Here is a 21387-nt window from a genome sequence, read left to right on the forward strand (position 1 = left end):
GTATGAAAGAAAAAGCATTGCAATGAAAGTGACCGGTGACTTAGGCTGTCATTCTGCCTATCGTCACCTTTTGTTGCACAGAAAATAAGTCATGTGGGTATAGAAAAAAACATGAGGGTGAGTAAACAATGACAAATGTCAAAACAAAAACAATGACAAAAAGTTAATTTCTGTGTTCGGAGTAATTCATTTGACTCACGTGGTAAAGTGGAGAAAGGGTTTATGCGACATTGAGGAAGCTGCTTTCTTCGGGGATCCTGACTGATTTTCATATATAGAGGGAGCACCAAGACACTCCTCATCCTCGCTGTATGAGTCCTCCACCAACAGATGATTGTCAGTGTCTAAAGTTACAGAGAAACATCTCAAAGTGGTGGAACTCAACTGGTTTTGCTTCAGGACCCAGATGTTCAGTTAAACATCAAGTGCAACCGAACACAGCACCAAAATTGTACAAAAGTAATAAAAATGCTTTTTGAAATATATATATATATATATATATATATATATATATATATATATATATATATATATTTTAATTAACCATTTTAATGATTTAAATGTATATTGAAATTTGACTCAATCTAAAAACAATTCCAAGTCAGATTTTCAGCATTATATTATTTTTGACTTGTTTTGCATCTTTGTAATTGCATTATATTTTCATATTTGATTTATTTATTTTTTTAACAAAAAGCATAAAGCAGTAAAACAAATACTACCATGGTACTTCCATGACATTACAGTAATGAGAATGGGAGGACAAAAACTGCTTAACTGTCATGAAAAGAATTTCACAATGCAAAAACTTTCATTCTTTTGATTTTGATGTTGAAATTAACCTGAAACAATTTCTTGCCTAGTTTTATAAGATTCCCCCAAAATGGAAGAAACCACTCTGGTATGTTTATGCTTGACAGAAAACTTTCCACAATATTTAAAATATTTGACAGAAAAAAGAACAGCAAAATGTGGAGGTCGTACCGTGTGTGTGTTCCCTGTGCAGAGGCTCTGCATGGGGGAAGACTCGCATCAGACAGGCTAGCGTTTGGTCCAGCGTGGGCCCCAGCAAGGGCCTCAACACGCAGGAGAGAGCATGACCAGGCGGGGCAAGGGCCCTCTGGCCTGCAGGTACTATGGAGCGCAGGGCACGTCCAAAGTCTTGTGGCCCCAAAACAATGGAGCCCACGTCCAGCTTGTAACACTGGCTGCTGCCGTAGATTTGAGGATAGCACCGCCGCAGAGCCGCTAACGCAGCCTCTGTGCAAAGTGCTTTGATGTCGGCCCCACAGTAACCTGAGAAACCGGGAGATGTGTAAGAGTTACACGCATATGCATGAGAACTTTACTATGTAGGCACCTTTAACCATGCACAGAATAAGGTGGTGGCTAACAACAACGTTTAACTTCAGCTATAGCTAATAGTTGCTCATTACACACCATTCTACATTACTTCATTCTGATTGGAAAATTGTGGCATTCTGCGGTCCAAAATATTTGTATAATGACCGCTGTATTTAATCTTCCTTACAAAACAAAAAACAATCAATATTTCATTACCATTTATTTACTTAATTGGTAAGAAGACATGTACTGTTATAAGTGGCATAAACTCTTTTAGGATGATACAAAATTGGGTCCTGATCACACTGTTAGGGTTTATTTCATGGTAATGATTGGATGACTGTACAGTATTCCTTATATGTTTAGTTGCATAGCTAAAAAGTAAACTTAAATTATATAGATATATACCTTGATACAAATGAAAACATTAAAAAAGTGAAAAAACAGCATAATAAATTAGAAAGAAAATGTTAACATATCTTAACCTTGGGTGACACAATAAAAAGACAAGTTACATTTAATATTTTTCCCATTTTAAACTATTGGTTTGTCCTAACCAGCCATGACTGTCAATAGCGTGACAAAACATTTTGTCGGTCGCTTACTTTAAATGTGTGTCATGCTGAGTAGCTCCAGCCACAGTGAAATCTCATGTATTCAAAACCCAGCTTCAACACAGTTGTACACTCATGCTACTGTGTTCCATTCAACTTGAAAAGTGTAATCAAACCACACTTTAAATGGAACTCAGCTTAAACATCACATCATTTTGACTGGTAGTTGCGTCGAGCAAAAAATAAAAAAACTGGCACTTAAAACATGTTGCGTTGCACCATGTTAGGAAGAGGCATAGCGCTGAAGCAATAAAAAAATAATACTTTAAACCATCTTACCCACACATTTCTCGGCTAGCTCATCTATGAAAGGTTCTGCTAGCTTGGGGTTCCAGTCCCTGGTGTGGATTTCTAGAATGTGCTTTCGAGCCTGTCATTGAGAACAAACATAGAAACACAGTCAGTACTTGGATAAAACCTAATTTGATCATGTAACAGCAAAACGTTTTGATCAGATACACTTTAAACAGGTGCTTGTGAAAGCAAATGAGCAAACGCTTTGATTAGCCAGTGTCCTGCTGTGAAGACATTATACACAACCAGCAATTAGACAGACACAGAGCTGGCCTGATGTTACAACAACTTATAGCTACAAAGGTATGGTCTTTGAACCAGTAACTAAATAAAAGCAGCAATGCTACTAAAAATATATTTTTTTTAAATTCAGTAGGGGCATATTTTTCAGAAGAGGCTTTGCAGTTTTTAAGAGTAGGTTTCCCAGGAACAGGCTATTTTTTCAACAGTAGCAGTGTAACAGGAGAGTTTTATTGGTGGCATTTAATGTATGATCTGTTCAAATTTTGTTTTATACAGAGAAATATTGCTCTAACTGAACTAAAATTATAAAAAATAAAAAATGTACAAATTATTAAAAAATACAAACAAATAAAAAACATATATATATATATATATACACATACATACATCTCAGATATATTTTATAAGTATTTATAAATAATTCATAAAACTACACTCACCTAAAGGATTATTAGGAACACCTGTTCAATTTCTCATTAATGCAATTATCTAATCAACCAATCACATGGCAGTTGCTTCAATGCATTTAGGGGTGTGGTCCTGGTCAAGACAATCTCCTGAACTCCAAACTGAATGTCAGAATGGGAAAGAAAGGTGATTTAAGCAATTTTGAGCATGGCATGGTTGTTGGTGCCAGACGGGCCGGTCAGAGTATTTCACAATCTGCTCAGTTACTGGGATTTTCACGCACAACCATTTCTAGGGTTTACAAAGAATGGTGTGAAAAGGGAAAAACATCCAGTATGCGGCAGTCCTGTGGGCTGAAAATGCCTTGTTGATGCTAGAGGTCAGAGGAGAATGGGCCGACTGATTCAAGCTGATAGAAGAGCAACTTTGCCTGAAATAACCACTCGTTACAACCGAGGTATGCAGCAAAGCATTTATGAAGCCACAACACGCACAACCTTGAGGCGGATGGGCTACAACATCAGAAGACCCCACCGGGTACCACTCATCTCCACTACAAATAGGAAAAAGAGGCTACAATTTGCAAGAGCTCACCAAAATTGGACAGTTGAAGACTGGAAAAATGTTGCCTGGTCTGATGAGTCTCGATTTCTGTTGAGACATTCAGATGGTACAGTCAGAATTTGGCGTAAACAGAATGAGAACATGGATCCATCATGCCTTGTTATCACTGTGCAGGCTGGTGGTGGTGGTGTAATGGTGTGGGGGATGTTTTCTTGGCACACTTTAGGCCCCTTAGTGCCAACTGGGCATCGTTTAAATGCCACAGCCTACCTGAGCATTGTTTCTGACCATGTCCATCCCTTTATGGCCACCATGTACCCATCCTCTGATGGCTACTTCCAGCAGGATAATGCACCATGTCACAAAGCTCGAATCATTTCAAATTGGTTTCTTGAACATGACAATGAGTTCACTGTACTAAAATGGCCCCCACAGTCACCAGATCTCAACCCAATAGAGCATCTTTGGGATGTGGTGGAACGGGAGCTTCGTGCCCTGGATGTGCATCCCACAAATCTCCATCAACTGCAAGATGCTATCATATCAATATGGGCCAACATTTCTAAAGAATGCTTTCAGCACCTTGTTGAATCAATGCCACGTAGAATTAAGGCAGTTCTGAAGGCGAAAGGGGGTCAAACACAGTATTAGTATGGTGTTCCTAATAATCCTTTAGGTGAGTGTATATTAAAAATACAAATAATTATTAAATATAGTTCAGAGATATATATATATATATATATATATATATATATATATATATATATATATATATACATACACACACACACACACACACACACACACACACACACACACACAGGCGGCAAAATGTTTGGTCGACAAGTATCTAGAGAAAGCTGTTTCTTTTTAGCCATTTTTGCCATAATATTGACCTTATGACATGTCAGTCTATTGCATACTGTGGCAATACAAAAACAAACACAAAGACAATGTTAAGCTTCATTTAATGAAGAAAATAGCTTTCAAATGTGTTTGATATAATGGCAAGTGATTTTCTAGTACCACATTAGCAAATTAGCATGATTACTCAAGGATAAGGTGTTGAAGTGATGGCTGCTGGAAATGGGGCCTGTCTAGATTTAATCAAAATTGACTTATTTCAAATAGTGATGGTGCTGTTTACATCAGTAATGTCCTGACTATACTTTGTGATCAGGTGAATGCCACTTTGGTGAATTAAAGCACCAATTTTGTGCACCTTTTTATCGGGCAGGTTGAACAGAAATTCCCGGTCAAAGCGCCCGGGCCTCCTGAGTGCGGGGTCGATAGAGTCTAGTCTGTTAGTAGCACCGATGACCACTATCTCCCCCCGACTGTCCAAACCATCCATCAATGCCAGTAATGTGGACACTATGGAGCTAAAGAAAAAAAAAAAATCATACAAAAGAATCAACCACTAATCATACCTTTCATCTTTACAATGCTAGTCAAGTTATTTATTTTTTCACTAAAGAGGTGAACTATGAAATTTTTTATGCTAAAATAATATTTTTATAACAGCTTAATAAGCAGAGAAAACTATAAATAAGCCTTTCACAAGTTGATTCCACCAAAAAGTGTAACACTGTGGTGGTTTCAAAACATTGTTCTGTTTGATTAAGTGTCATGTCTACCTGACACAGCAACATAAGGTCAACGAAAGTAGATTGTATTGGGAGGGTCTAAGTGTGACAGATGAGAAAATGCTTAGGAAACCAGTTTGAAAATAGTAATTATTATGCCTTCAGAAGACAGAATCTGAACAACATTTCACTTTTTGGTGATTTTATATGCTTTAAAGCAAGTCAATAGCAACTGCTATAGCATGAAAATCAGTGGTTAATATATTATTCAATATATTCTTTAGATAATCCACAAAAAAAAAAAGTTAAATGGGTTTGGAACAACATGAGGGTGAGGCAACAATGACTGAATTATCATATTTAGATTAACTATTCCTTCATATGTCATCTATGTGTCATATGTTAAAGTAAAAAATACCATGACGATGAATATGAATGAGCAGTTTTTGAAGCTTTAGTTTCAATAAACACAAAATTAAACTAATCCATAAGACTCCAGTGGTTAATCAATATTATGTGAAGTGATCCAGTCAGTTTTGGGTGAGAACAGACCAAAATGGAACAGTTTTCTCTTATTCACTATATATCTTGACAGCAGTATCCTTGGTGATCATGATTTCAAGCTCAATTACACTTCCTATGGCGCCATCTAGTGCTCTCCGCATGAGTCAGAAGTTAAATCAAGCTCGAAATCATGATCGTGCCTAGAAATTGCAATGGCAAGATGTGACCTTTAGAAGACATTTAACAAGCCTTAGATTAAGACATTGATTAAACCATTAGTCGAACTGCTGTTGCCTTTATGTGCTTTTTGGGCTTCAATAGTCTGGCCACCATTCACATGCATTGAAATGACCTCCAGAGCTGAAATATTCTTCTAAAAATCTCTGTTTGGTTTCTACAAAAGAAAGTCATATACATCTGAGATTGAATGAGGACGAGTAAATAATAAGAGAATTTTCATTTTTGGGTGATCTAAATTTTAATTCAGTTGAATTACCTGTGAATTTGATCCTGTCTGCTGGAGCGCACAGGAGCGAGACCATCAATCTCATCAAAGAAGATGATGGAGGGTCTCATGAGGTATGCCTGTCGAGGGGGGGGATAAAAACAATACCTGCCTGCTTAATCACCCACCTGAAATTTCAACACAGCTGGCGAGTCAGACACCTTTTTAATGTGGCTATATGCTTTTCTCTAAATTTACAAAGATCACATGCAATATGCAAAAAGAATGAACAAAGAGATAAAGCTTTGGCAGTGCAAAAATACTTTAAAACGACAGTTTCTGAAAACATCTTGCACTGTCTAAAGAAGATCAAAAGGTATATAGTTAGGTTAGGTGTTTGTTAAACTTCCTGAACTCTAAGTTTGAGCAATTGTCATAGTGATGCTTATCTTTGCAAACACCAACCTTATTATTTCAGTAAAACAAACTTTTTTTCTGTACAACAAATATCTGTTTCATAAACAATCACTCCACAGTCTGAGAAACAGAAACTAGCTCAAGGTCATCTTGGGTTTGGGGGTGGGGTTGAGACTACCCTATTGTCTCACCTGGTCAAAAAGTAGGCGGAGCTGTCGTTCAGACTCTCCCACCCATTTGCTGAGGCAGTCAGCACCCTTGCGCATGAAGAAAGACACCTTCCTGTCCCCCTGACTGCATTCATTAGCCAAAGCCCGTGCCACCAGTGTCTTACCTGTTCCTGGAGGCCCATAGAATAGGCATCCTCTGTTAAGAGGGAAAAAAAACATGTTGAGGTTAAGATTTCACCTACTTCTGATCATATACAATGTTTTTAAAGGGGTCATATTATTAGTTAATTCATTTTATCTTTAATAATTCAATTATGGTTCATGATACGTTACAACAAACATTTAAAAAAAAAAATAATCATAAATATATTTACTTCACACTGTCTCAAAGGACATGCATGAAATTGTTTTTTCATCATTTAATTGAATGGGGGTAATTAGACTAATTGTTACAGGTATTAATCTTTGACACAAATGTGTATACATATATATAAAATGCATGTATATATGCATAAAATCAGTGGACAGTGAATTTTCACTTTCGAAATTCTGACAACTAAACACAAACGTGTCAAAGAGGGAGATCATTTTTAATTTTGAGATTGATTAAGTTGTGATTTTGAGGGGTACACTGATTGTCAGAGACGTCTCATAGCAACCAAACTGAAATATGACGCTGCAATGCTTTCGTTACCAATATCAAAAGAGAGTAATTAACCGTGTTTTAAAGGAAGAAAGAAAAGACAGATGCGTGTTGTGCACATTGTTTCATTGAGTTGGGCAGTGAATCTTTATTTAGTACAGGCTTAAGTATTCTGTAATCAAGAAGACGGCTAAAAAAGTGGGCGGACACTTTTGCGCTCTATAGACACCATAGACGTATAAATGTGGACAGTCATTTTAACAGTCAAATGTTGCAGCTTGGTTTTAGTTTATGCCCTTGTTTTAGGCTACGACTGACGTTTTAAGTTCTGAAAGTGACTGATCGTTTGAGATAGAACAAAGTACTATGAAAACACAAAGGAAATTTGATTCCTTGTGATATGACCTCTTTAAATACACAGTTACATCAAAATAGGTTAAGAACAAAGCTGCACCTTGGGGGCTGGATTTTAAACTTCTCAAACACTTCTGGATATAGTAGAGGAAACACAACCATCTCTTTCAAAGACTGGATATGATGGGTAAGACCTCCAACACTGTCGAACTTCACCTGCATTTGAAAGAGTCAATATCAAAAGCGAACCCATAAAACATTCATTATTTTTGTATGCTTACAATAAAGCTTCACAGACCTGTAGAATAAAATGTAGATAAGTTAAACCATTAGACTCACAGAAATGTCAAGATTCATGGGATCCACATCTGCCAAACTGGCACCCACTTTTACACGGTCCCGAAGTACACCGCTGGCCAGATCCTCTGCACGCAGGTTCATAGGTAGACACCTGTCACATATTTTAACCAACTCGTCAAGACTATAGACAACCTATGCAACCATCACCATCTTCCAAAATTAACCATTTGTGAATTTGTGATAAATGAAGAATTTAATGAAAATGAAGAGAATAAACTTAATAAGAAACTGTTGGCTACTTTGACCCTGTATTAAAGGGACAAATCGCTCAAGTTACATTTACTTTTTTTTTACATTTACTTTATTTCATCAATGAAACACAACAGGAACATCTCCTGTTGTGTTTCATTGATGATATAAAGTCATACAATAAAGGGATAGTTCATCCAAAAATGTAAATTCTCTCATCCTTTAATCACTCTCATGACATCCTATATGTGTATGACATTCTTTTCTCTAGTGAACATAGATTGATTATTTTTAGAAAAATATCTCAGCTTTGTTGGTCCTCAAAATGCAAGTGAATGGTGACCAGATCTTCGAAGCTCAAAGTTGCTGTGTCAGGTAGACATGACACTTAATCAAACAGAACAATGTTTTGAAACCACCACAGTGTTACACTTTTTGGTGGAATCAACTTGTGAAAGGCTTATTTATAGTTTTCTGACAAAGACAGGATAAAAGTAATCCACATGACTCCAGTGGTTAAATCCATATGTACAGAAGCGATATAATAGGTGTGGGTGAGAAACAGATCAATGTAAAAAGTCATTTTTATATTATAAATCTCCACCTTTGACCAGCCCTAACCAGTAGGTGGCTGAATTAGAAAGTGAAAGTCTAGGTTTAGAGTAAAAAAATATATATATAATTTTTTTTATTAAATATTGATGTTTCTCACCCACACCTATCACAAGACATGATTTAACCACTAATATGGAGTCATATGGATTACTTTTATACTGCCTTTGTCATTTTTGGACATTCAAGTGTTCTGGTCACCATTCACTTGTTTATGTTCAGCAGAATAAAGAAAGTCAGACACATCTGGTATGGCATGAGCATTAATAAATGATGAGAGCATTAAAAATAAATTTTAGTGAACTATTCCTTTAAGAGGCATTAGACACCATTACATTTCATTGTAATATGATAAGAGTGAAATGTGACTAAGGCTGTAATTCTACCTAACATTTCCTTTTGTATCCCAAAGAAAGAAAAATCATTTGGGTTTGAAATGTCAGGAAAGATTTAAAATTTTTGGGTGAATTTTCATAACAAGCAGTTGCATATTCTTGACAGCTGAAACTAAACAGATGTTCTGTAATAATTCCGCAATAGCTTTAACGTCACCTGTTACGAGCTCTGCTCATGCTTTTGCTTTTCCGCCTCTCAAAACGCTCTTCATCAGATGATGATGTTGATTCACTACTGTGAATTGCATGTTTCTTTATTCTAGGTGATTAAAAACCATAAAAGACAAAAAATTATAAATAAACCATTGACTTTCAGTAATGTACAACAGGCAAAATAGGATAAGAGAAGTCCAGATTTATTGAAAATTATTCAAAATGTTTGAGTTATTTTGTTTAAAAATAACTATTATTCACCTAATATGGCTTCTTCTTGCAGGAGATCTGTGTGTATCAAAGAGACTGCCCTTGCTTTGCCTCCTGTTCACTGGTTCTGAGATGACACATATGAAACATTCAAGATGCAAATTTGTAATTTATAATACTACATTCATTGCAGGAACATGGCATGAAAACCTGCTGATGACCTATTAAAATTATAGTATGACTTGAGTAATTACAGGACACAGAGCGAGGTAAGGACATGACTGACTTAAAACAAATAGCTCAGGTGAGTCCGATTATTAGTGAAAGCTCAGTTCTTAATAAGTACAGAAAGCTCAGGTGAGTCTAAGCGAGTACAGAAAGCTTAAGAGAGTGAGCGAGTACAGAAAGCTTAAGTTAGTGAGCGAGTACAGAAAGCTTAAGTTAGTGAGCGAGTACAGAAAGCTTAAGTGAGTGAGCGAGTACAGAAAGCTTAAGTGAGTGAGCGAGTACAGAAAGCTTAAGTGAGTGAGCGAGTACAGAAAGCTTAAGTGAGTGAGCGAATACAGAAAGCTTAAGTTAGTGAGCGAGAACAGAAAGCTTAAGTGAGTGAGCGAGTACAGAAAGCTCCGTTGAGTCTGAGCGAGTACAGAAAGCTCAGGTGAGTCTGAGCGAGTACAGAAAGCTCAGGTGAGTCTGAGCGAGTACAGAAAGCTCAGGTGAGTCTGAGCGAGTACAGAAAGCTCAGGTGAGTCTGAGCGAGTACAGAAAGCTCAGGTGAGTCTGAGCGAGTACAGAAAGCTCAGGTGAGTCTGAGCTGAGTACAGAAAGCTCAGGTGAGTCTGAGCGAGTACAGAAAGCTCAGGTGAGTCTGAGCGAGTACAGAAAGCTCAGGTGAGTCTGAGCGAGTACAGAAAGCTCAGGTGAGTCTGAGCGAGTACAGAAAGCTCAGGTGAGTCTGAGCGAGTACAGAAAGCTCCGTTGATTCTGAGCGAGTACAGAAAGCTCAGGTGAGTCTGAGCGAGTACAGAAAGCTCAGGTGAGTATGAATGCTCAGGTGTAATTGTGTTTGGAGTGTGTACCTATTGGGGGAGCTTCATAACGCTGCACAGTTTTACGCTGCCTGAGGTTATAAGGTCTGTCGTTTTCCTCTCCAGCTTCTTCGGCCTCGTCTCCATCATCATCGTCATCTGCCTCTACATCTTCATCCTCCTCTTCCTCATCTTGAGACTCTTAAAAAAAGGAAAATGGAAAAGAACCAAAGTAATTGAAACATTCAGCTCAAAGAGACATGTAAACAAATAAAGAGCATCTTTATTATGTTGTAATCATGAAACAAATGTTATTTTAAAGAGTTTAAAGGGTAAAGTTCACAAAAAATATGACAGGCAGTCTCAGTTGCTATGCACTTTCATTGCATCTTATTTCCCATATACAAATGAAAGTGAATGGAGATTGATGCTATCATTCTGCCCAGCATCTCCTTTTGTGTTCCACAGAAGAAATAAAGATATACAGGTCTGGCACAACATGAAGGTGAGTAAATAATGATAAAATGTTCATTTTTGGGTGAATTCTTCTTTAAATGAAGGCAAGTAAATAATGATAAAACTTTCATTTTGGGGTGAATTCTTCTTAAAATCCACATATACCTTCAGTTCCATCATCCTCTTCAGGGTCCTTCGATTTGTTGAGGGATTTGTGATGCGTCTGCATTCCAAATGTGTTCCTCCGCATCGATTTCCTCCTCTTCACGCGGGAGTACATGTCCATGTTTTCCTGCAGCAGAAAAATATAAACATCTGAATGAAAAATGTGGAAGAATCAATGAGTTTTGAATCATGAGTGGATTCATAGCCCACACTGAAGAGATAGGCCAATGCATCAGAGTAATAAAAAATGTAATAACTTGAATGTGGGCAACTGTTTGCCTAAAGGGATGGACAATAAGGTTGAATTGTTCTGCTGTTTAATCATCAGTATTAAAGGAAATAAAACTCCACCAGTTCAGTGTCCGTCCACATGCGAAGGCGCTCCAATTCCCGATTCTGCCGAATGCTGCTGATGTTGTCCATTTCTTGAAGAACTGCTTCTGCCGTACTAATAACAGACAGAAGAAGCATGCACGTTCAATAACAACAAAACAATCTCGACTTTTGATTGTCTTTTAAAACAATATTTCTCAGAGCACCCCAGATGGTAAAACACTCAGGAAATGTAAAATATTAAAAACTATCAAATGTACTTGTTATATTTTAATTATATATTTTTTATTTAATAATACTTTGTTCATCTGATCATTCTTGCGTTGGTAATACAATGCATGAATTGGCAACTTGTGTGCTAGGTGGTACTTAAAAGGTCTGATCTGATTAGATATGGCACATGGTTTGAAAAGTTTGAGAACCACTGAAATAAACTAAATACAACCCTTATTATGCTCTATCCAAATTATGATAAAGTTGTACATACAAGGAATTTGTCTTTGTAAATTTTATTGATAGACTGAAATATTGGCTGAGCCAAGAAATAAGCCAATATTTGGCCATTAAGAGATTATTAGCATTGAGCGATAACCATGTCTGCTTGGCCAATTCATAGATATCTTAACTCAACCTTGTGCAAGTTTTTCATTTTCAGATGTTTAAGGGAACTTTGAGTAAATTGGTATTGTGTAAAATAAGTGGTTAATTTCAGCTATTTTATTTGGTTTACATTTAATTTACTGAGAAATTTAAAATACATTTAAAATGCACTATATGTATTTATCAACATTACATCAGCCACCCTTTTAAATATGGAGTCAATTGAAAAATCCACAACAGCCATCCACTAGTGAATTGCTCCAAACAATAAAAACATATTATATAATTCAGTACAATTAAACATGATATGCACAATACTACACTTCTAAGCTTTGATATGCAGGATCATTGAGAAGCGTAAAGCAGCTCAGCCCATTCAAAACATAAAGCACCTTTATCAATTCCAACCCCAGCGGGTCTCCTCCCTCCACCACATTTCGCCCATCTGTCTTTGACTACCAGCAACACGCTACCTCACATGAGAAACTTGGTAATACAAAACTTTTGCAAATCCTTTGATTAAAAATGCCTTTTCAGATATATTTTGCAGTTGTATATGAATTCAATACAATGTTAAAAGAAAATACAGAAGAACTGTCTTCTTATCCACTGACACCTTTAAACAGACTTACTCTTCATTTTGCTGCTGCATTAGCCATTCATCCAAGGCTACACACTTTTCTGTTTTCTTTATTTTACAATAAAAGTGTAGCGAGAGGTTTATGCGTCTTCACACATAAAACAGTACTCCTAATCAGTTCCACACAGCGAGGTATGCAGTAGATATCAAGCACACTGGTATCATATCGGAATAGGCCGTTACGCAGAGTTTAGGTGTCAGAATTGGTATGGTAGAAAACAAGTGGCACCGGACAGTGCATCACTCTTCACTGTCTTATACATAATAAATATTATGCCATCTTTCAGACTACATGCTTGTTGCATTTGCATTGCATCAACTACCTCATGAACCAAGTGTTCCTTTTCATACGCAACCAAAACAATTGCGGTCACCACTTTAAAAAGCATGTAGTGAGCCCACTTCAAGTTTTAAATTCCTCTACCTAATTCAAAAAGCTCTTGAATGCTTTATATTTTTTTGTCTCTTTACTGTTTCTGCAACAGTAAACTATGTTGGCCCTATCAGCCATCTAACTAATTAGACATTGACCATTCAAAATCATGAGGGAATTATAACTTGTACACAAAATGTCCAAACAGCACATCACTTTGATAATATGAGTCGAATTATGGGGTACAATTCAAGTTTTGTAGCTGTGAAAAAAGAGAAAGTACACCCAAAATGACTTACTTTGGGACTGCCAGCCTCAGTCACCATTTACTTTCATTGTATGGAAAAAAAGATGCAAAGAAAGTAAAGTGGAGACAGAGGTTAATATTTTGCCTGACATCTCCTTTTGTGTGAGATTGAAGATAGATCAAATGTTGGAACAACATACAAGTGAGTAAATGATGACAAAATTGAAAAACAAATCTAACAAATAGACTAGCACCATCCTTCTTGTGGCAGAGAGTAACTACAATAAGACCTGCAGTTTTACCTGTTGACAAGCTGGTCGAAAAGTAAACTCTGATTGAGGTGTTCAAATTGGCTCTTTCTGACCCGGCGGCTTCTTTTGAGCTCAACATGACCGTTCATGTGACCGTGGTCCCCATCTGATCTAGTATCACCCCGCAGGTTCATTCGGCCTACAGGTTTAAAGAAACAATCATGATCTGATGATCATAAGAAGTGTCAAGACGACTGATATGAATGAGTGCTGAGCAGCAGTCATACAGTAAGATTTCACAAATGCATTTAAGAAATTAATAGACTTACGGTGTCCATTCTGCAAGGCACCAGTGGACAACCTGGAAGACAGTAAAAATCTATGAACAAAAATATTCAAACACTACAAAGATCGTGTTTCCACTTTAACCAAATAAATAATGCAACAAATCTTTATTATTTATCACCACCTTATATTTGAAACTAAAACATTTTAATTGTCATACAAGTTAGAGCAAGAATTAATGTTCTAAACACAATATCAAGGATAAAAAAAATTAATGGAATTAGGTGTGGGAATCTCCTCACAATTAAGCCCTATACGGACGGCAATTATTTTACATGGGGACCTGGTGTCATTCCAGCATTTACAGGGGGTAGTCAATGATTTTATTGCCATCTGAATCTGAAATGTCTGCGTTTTTCTCCCACCTCCCACGAGAAAATTCCCAGCTGAATTACCTACTGTTTTTTTGACAAGCACAAAGTTTGTGTACTAATTTAATTACCATCCGAATCCACATCTCTGAGTTTATAATCCAAAAGTGGTTTTGGAAATCCTTTTTTGACCAATGCTAAGTGCCGTATGTTTGCTGGTAACAGCTCTGGCAGCCATGTACACTGTGTAACAGAAATTTGTGAAATATTTTTTGAAATAATTCACAATAATAAAATGACGTTGCCACTCCACCACAGTGAGTTTTAATATAGAAACGTATACTATACCATTATGCTGTACATTGGGCTTGCATGACTACTTGTTTATATGGGTCGAATAGTCCTAGAAAAATTGCCAGGTCAATATCTATCTTATTTATAAGGTTTACTTTCCACCGCCACTTTTTAAACACCTACACATAATTCCAAATCAGTGTTTCCCCAGTATGCATTTAGCAGTGGCGCTGGGATGGTAGGATGGCAGGGGCTCACAACGTTTCCCTGAACAATCAGTTAGCACTTTCCTATTGAATATTAATGACCCTTCCCCTGTCAACTGGATGTTTTGGAGCACATTTTGTTTGCTTCAAAAGCGGAATTAAACCGCGCTACAAGGATCAATTATCAAGACGGCTCAATCACGGATAAAGCAGCACAAGCGTAGACCAGGTGAGGTCATTCGCGGACTGGGCTCAACAGAACAGACTATTTTAAATGCGCTTGTGAACATGTGAGATGCGCGGCGAGGATTGCAAAACCTGTTTGAATACAGTATAGAATTGTCTATTGCAAAAATCTTCTGTTTCGGTGATGAAACAAACAGACCCCACATTCTAAACGACACTGACGAAGAAAACAGGAGAAAACATAAATTAGCAGGCTTTTCAATTCTCAAATCACAACACTTACAAAAATTGTATTACCTATGGTAGTTGTGGCAGAAAACGTTTCTAAATTTATTTAGACTGCTGTTTTTTCATAACAAAAATGCCATAGTTCATTATACACAAACCCAATTCTGAAAAAGTTGGGACACAGTGTGAAAAATGCTAATAAACACAAAAAGGAGTGATTTGTAAATTATATGCACCCTTTGCTATATTGAAAGCACTACAACTAAACATTTTATGATGTTTTACCTTGTGAATTTCATTGTTATTTTTTTTTTGTTCTATTTTTTATTTTTATTTTTTAAATGTACAGTAATTTCAAATCAGATGATTGCAACACTCCAAAAAAGTTGGGACAGTCAAGTGTTTACCACTGTGAAACATCACCTTTTCTTCTAATAACACTTATTAAGCATTTGGGCACTGAAGACAAAAGGTCTTCAACTCCACAATTGTATGGGGTATTCGATGCTGTATGGCGTGCTTCATAATGCGCCACACATTCTCAATTGGAGATGGTGAGGTCTGCAGGCAGGCCAATCTAGCCCCCACACTCTCTGCTTCACAGTCATGCACTTGTAATCCGAGCAGTATGTGGTTTGAAGTTGTCCTGCTGGAAAATGCAGGGACGTCCCTGGAAAAGATGGGCTGGATGGCAGTATATGTTGCTCCAAATTTTTTACATACATGTCTGCATTCATGGTGTTCACACAGATGTGCAAGTTACCCATGCCATTGGCACCAACAAACTCCTGACCCATACAGACACTGGCTTTTGGATCTGATGCTGATAACACCTTGGATGGTCTTTTTCATCTTTGGCCAGAGAACACGACAGCTTTGTTTTTAAAAATAATTTTAAATGTGGACTCGGACCAAAAAACACAGTTCCACTGTTCTACTTTCCGTCAAAGATGTTGGCAGCGCATCTGGTTTGCATAGTAAAGTCTAAACTTGCACCTGTGGATGCTGCAGTGAGTGGTGTTGACTAAGGTTTACTAAAGTCCATGTTCATGATATCCATTACAATAAATTACGTTTTTTAAGATAGTGATGTCTGAGGGATCAGAGATCACGAGCATTCAGAAGTGGTTTTCGGCTTGCCCTTTATGCACCAAGATTTGACCATATTCCTTGAATCTTTTAACTATATTGTGCACTGTAGAGGGTGAAATGCCCAAAATCCTTCCAATTTGTCTTTGGGGAAAATTGTTCTCAAAGTGCTGGATTATTTGCTGAAGCATCTTCTGGCAAATTGACAAGTCTTGAATTCAAAATTAAATTTGATCTGTATTAACTGTCCTTAATATGTGTGGCTTCTATCTCTCCTTGCATGCACTTAGTAGAGAGTGGGCAACAGAAGTGATGCAGGTGACGAAACATGCATAACCCCATTGACAGATTTAGTTGTCTTGCGTGGTTAAACAGTCTTGTCCCTAATGCTGATGGGTGATTGAAGGCCACTTAGGATGCACCCGATGCTTCGAAAATATGGCAAATGAAGGCTGCGAAACGAGGGTGCCTTTCAAGTATCCTCACAATTGCGCTGGCCTTCGACAATGTTTGATGATGTGGCAGCAGATATATCCACCCTAACTAGGCTGCAGCCTTCCGACTTAGAAGCACCCAGAATCGTATGAGAGTCTGAAACAAGACCAAAGTTATGGGGGGCACCGGGAACAACCGCGCTCTGATTCGGACCACAGCAAATGTGCCCACTGTGAAAACCACCTAAGCCAGCTGTGACCCACCAACAGAAACAGAATGTGGATAAAAATCTTGTCTCAGAAACTTGAATCATGGTTTGATTGCTTGGACCGAACCAGAGTTTATTGTATTGCAAGAGATGTGAAGAATGTGAACTGCTCTTTTAAGTGGATTTATTTGGAGACAAGCAGGTATGAGAAATGCATTATACTTAAATAATTGCGATTGGAGGCCTGCAAAGGCTGTAAAATCCATGTGGATTTTACGTTATCACAAGTGGTTCCTTACAGCAATGTGGTACAATTGCATTCATATCAGCAGAGAACAGTCCTGAGGTTCACATGAACGTACCTCAGACCACCTTTTCAAGAAGTTCGGAAAAACAGCGTTCACATCTTTCAAACAAAAAACAAAATTTTACGTCTTTCGAACCCGGGTGCGCACCAAAAGAAGCTACTGTGAAAGCACCATAAATGAAATCCCATTTCAGAGCAACATTCAACTTTGTGTAAAATGTCTTAGCTATAAAACTAATCTGAAGGATTCCTCACTCTGTGAATTTCAGCAGTGTTAAGCATGGCACTTATCTGCTTTGTCTAGTGCATACTTTTTCAAGTGGATTTTTGTGGATCTATGTGGAATCGTTTGAGAAAGAAATGCAACGCATATGTAAACCAGATATTTTCCCCTCTCCTGATTGGCATATCAATAGGAAGACCTCACCTGGTACAGTGTCTGGGCATGTTCCATGTGCCTCTCTGGCCTTTACTCTTGGGGCTTGGGGAAGTGTCTGTTGAACTCGGGGGTGTCTGCCTGCGTGTCCGCTTGGGCGGTGGGGACAAACATGGGCTACTGCTGTTAACATCACTGCTGGTCTCCTTCTGCAACAGACCGAGGTCCACATTATATTACAATGCTTGCATAAGCTTGCCGAATAATAATTTGACAAAATAAACATCATGAAAGTATGTCCACCATTTGTATTCAATATTAATTAACAACTAAGGGCTTGAGTCTTCAAAAAGAACCCTACATTTCCTGTTCCTGTAGCTCAACTGGTAGAGCATGGTGCTAGCAACGCCAAAAGCATGGGTTTGATTAATTTCCAGAGAACTCACATACTAGTCAAATGTATACATTGAATGCAGTGTAAAAGTTGCTTTGGATAAAAGTGTCTGCCAATGCATAAATGTAAAAGACACATTTTTAATGCCAGCAGAGAAATAAGACAAAAACTCCAGACATGTTTGTCAGCTGGGCATTGAAATGTAGACTTCACTAATGGACTCCATTACTCAATACACCATATCCCGAATTCTCACCGCTGACTCAATAACACAACACAGCTACTGTTTACACCATCCAAATACACTCGATGTGCAAAAAGCAACAAACAAATTAAACAAGGCAAAGTTATGAACTCTGAATTATTTGCAGTTCCAAAATAAAAAATATATGTCTACCTAAAGAAAATAGATGTAGTGTAGTAGTAGTGCTATAAGTTTAAATAGTGGCATTGTACACTCAGTCAAAATCATTAAAGTAACAAAAAACATCAAACAATATTGCATTACGGTGCTGACAGAAACCAAAGCCATAAAAGTGGATGAGCCCAAATATTTTAGCCTGTTCAAGATCAAGTTTAATCAGCTGACAGCTACTACAACTCCATAAACCACTGAAAACTTGTACAGAAACAAACTTGACAAATTATTATGACCGTAAATCACTGCTTTGGCTAAAAGTGTCTGTCAAGTGCATAAATGTAAACTTATCAAATGATATCAAGGTACTGTGTCAAACACCATGATTCTGAATGATTACTACTGTACATTCAAGTACCACATTATTTGCATAGTAGTAAGCACTTCTACATACAGGTCCTTCTAAAAAAATTAGCATATTGTGATAAAGTTCATTATTTTCCATAATGTAATGATAAAAATTAAACTTTCATATATTTTAGATTCATTGCACAGCAACTGAAATATTTCAGGTCTTTTATTGTTTTAATACTGATGATTTTGGCATACAGCTCATGAAAACCCAAAATTCCTATCTCCAAAAATTAGCATATCATGAAAAGGGTCTCTAAACGAGCTATTAACCTAATCATCTGAATCAACTAATTAACTCTAAACACCTGCAAAAGATTCCTGAGGCTTTTAAAAACTCCCAGCCTGTTTCATTACTCAAAACCGCAATCATGGGTAAGACTGCCGACCTGACTGCTGTCCAGAAGGCCATCATTGACACCCTCAAGCAAGAGGGTAAGACACAGAAAGAAATTTCTGAACAAATAGGCTGTTCCCAGAGTGCTGTATCAAGGCACCTCAGTGGGAAGTCTGTGGGAAGGAAAAAGTGTGGCAAAAACGCTGCACAACGAGAAGAGGTGACCGGACCCTGAGGAAGATTGTGGAGAAGGACCGATTCCAGACCTTGGGGACCTCGCGGAAGCAGTGGACTGAGTCTGGAGTAGAAACATCCAGAGCCACCGTGCACAGGCGTGTGCAGGAAATGGGCTACAGGTGCCGCATTCACCAGGTCAAGCCACTTTTGAACCAGTGGCTACAGAGAAGCAGCACTGGACTGTTGCTCAGTGGTCCAAAGTACTTTTTTCGGATGAAAGCAAATTTTGCATGTCATTCGGAAATCAAGGTGCCAGAGTCTGGAGGAAGACTGGGGAGAAGGAAATGCCAAAATGCCTGAAGTCCAGTGTCAAGTACCCACAGTCAGTGATGGTCTGGGGTGCCATGTCAGCTGCTGGTGTTGGTCCACTGTGTTTTATCAAGGGCAGGGTCAATGCAGCTAGCTATCAGGAGATTTTGGAGCACTTCATGCTTCCATCTGCTGAAAAGCTTTATGGAGATGAAGATTTCATTTTTCAGCACGACCTGGCACCTGCTCACAGTGCCAAAACCACTGGTAAATGGTTTACTGACCATGGTATTACTGTGCTCAATTGGCCTGCCAACTCTCCTGACCTGAACCCCATAGAGAATCTGTGGGATATTGTGAAGAGAAAGTTGAGAGACGCAAGACCCAACACTCTGGATGAGCTTAAGGCCGCTATCGAAGCATCCTGGGCCTCCATAACACCTCAGCAGTGCCACAGGCTGATTGCCTCCATGCCACGCCACATTGAAGCAGTCATTTCTGCAAAAGGATTCCCGACCAAGTATTGAGTGCATAACTGAACATAATTATTTGAAGGTTGATTTTTTTTTTTTTTGTGTATTAAAAACACTTCTTTTATTGGTCGGATGAAATATGCAAATTTTTTGAGATAGGAATTTTGGGTTTTCATGAGCTGTATGCCAAAATCATCAGTATTAAAACAATAAAAGACCTGAAATATTTCAGTTGGTGTGCAATGAATCTAAAATATATGAAAGTTTAATTTTTATCATTACATTATGGAAAATAATGACCTTTATCACAATATGCTAATTGTTTGAGAAGGACCTGTATATCCAAAACATAACGAAGCACTCCAATAAAAGCTTTTAGGCTGTCGTCATTTAAAACAGTCCTCTGGTGTTCACAAAAACACAACAAAGGGCAACATTTGTCAAAAGCTGATAACACACCAGATAAAGTTTGACAGAAACACTGAAGTTCAGACTTCCTAAAATCATGAACAATGCCTGATTCGAGCCACAAGGGGTCTGTCTCAACTGAGATTGTCCCTTCCCCCAACACTAGCTTGTTTTATTGTTAAAAAGACACGGAGGACGAGCCGTTTTTAATCTGCCAAAAAGTGCCAAACGCGCTTTTGCTCTAGTGTTTTAATCGGACTGTTGGAGCGCGTGACAGAATGGCGCGCGCCGGTGCCTCTCGAGCGCAACAAACACACACGGCAAAAATATAACGTTCGATTCATTTCAGCGAGTCGATTCGTTCAAACTATTCATTCAGTGATTTGATTCGCTCAATTCATGACTCAAAAGTTTTCCCATAGGTTTCTATTGTTATTTATTTGACGTGAAACATCCAGTTAACTACTGCGTTTATTTTTCATTTTATGATACTACTTTTAAATTATATTTATATCCGTCTTTAGAGTAAATGCATCCATTCCAGTTTGATGTCGTCACTCTAATTGTTTTTTTTAAACATGAACATGGCGTTACAGGCATTGTCCTACCTTCTCGAAAACAAATGGTCAAACGCTGCCTTTTCTTAGGTTTCCAGTTTGATTGATATTTTTATATTACTCCAACAACAAACGAACTCATTGCGAATCGGTTCGCAAAAATCATTCAAAAGAACCGGTTCAACAGAACAAATCATTCGCGAATCGGACATCAATACAACAAAAGACAACTTGGGTGCACTGAGTGCATGAAACCTGCCAGCCGGCTTTGGTAAACTCATGCTATTATCAGTGTCAAAACATTTCAAACTAAACTACACGCCCGGATTAAGTGCTGCCGTGTCGTTATACTGTATATTATGCATCGTCAAGTGTCACTG

The 21387-nt window shown here is 37.9% G+C and overlaps 1 protein-coding gene across 2 annotated transcripts in view; it reads right to left on the minus strand.

Moving 5' to 3' along the window:
• Positions 1–21387, minus strand: part of atad2b (ATPase family AAA domain containing 2B) — a 108397-nt gene that overhangs the window by 86655 nt on the left and 355 nt on the right. For both annotated transcript variants that reach the window (XM_052098964.1, XM_052098963.1), the window contains exons 2-17: positions 17635–17792; positions 13928–13959; positions 13650–13797; positions 11506–11602; positions 11155–11281; positions 10585–10734; positions 9557–9632; positions 9300–9401; positions 7926–8037; positions 7687–7802; positions 6611–6785; positions 6054–6142; positions 4690–4849; positions 2238–2328; positions 985–1296; positions 200–344 (exon numbers count right to left, since the gene is read on the minus strand). In XM_052098964.1, the coding sequence (XP_051954924.1) occupies positions 200–344; positions 985–1296; positions 2238–2328; positions 4690–4849; positions 6054–6142; positions 6611–6785; positions 7687–7802; positions 7926–8037; positions 9300–9401; positions 9557–9632; positions 10585–10734; positions 11155–11281; positions 11506–11602; positions 13650–13797; positions 13928–13959; positions 17635–17792 (2090 nt within the window). The remainder of the gene's footprint in view (positions 1–199; positions 345–984; positions 1297–2237; positions 2329–4689; positions 4850–6053; positions 6143–6610; positions 6786–7686; positions 7803–7925; positions 8038–9299; positions 9402–9556; positions 9633–10584; positions 10735–11154; positions 11282–11505; positions 11603–13649; positions 13798–13927; positions 13960–17634; positions 17793–21387) is intronic.

The sequence above is a fragment of the Xyrauchen texanus genome, chromosome 30 (genome assembly GCF_025860055.1).
Source record: "Xyrauchen texanus isolate HMW12.3.18 chromosome 30, RBS_HiC_50CHRs, whole genome shotgun sequence".
NCBI classification, from domain to species: Eukaryota; Metazoa; Chordata; class Actinopteri; order Cypriniformes; family Catostomidae; genus Xyrauchen; species Xyrauchen texanus.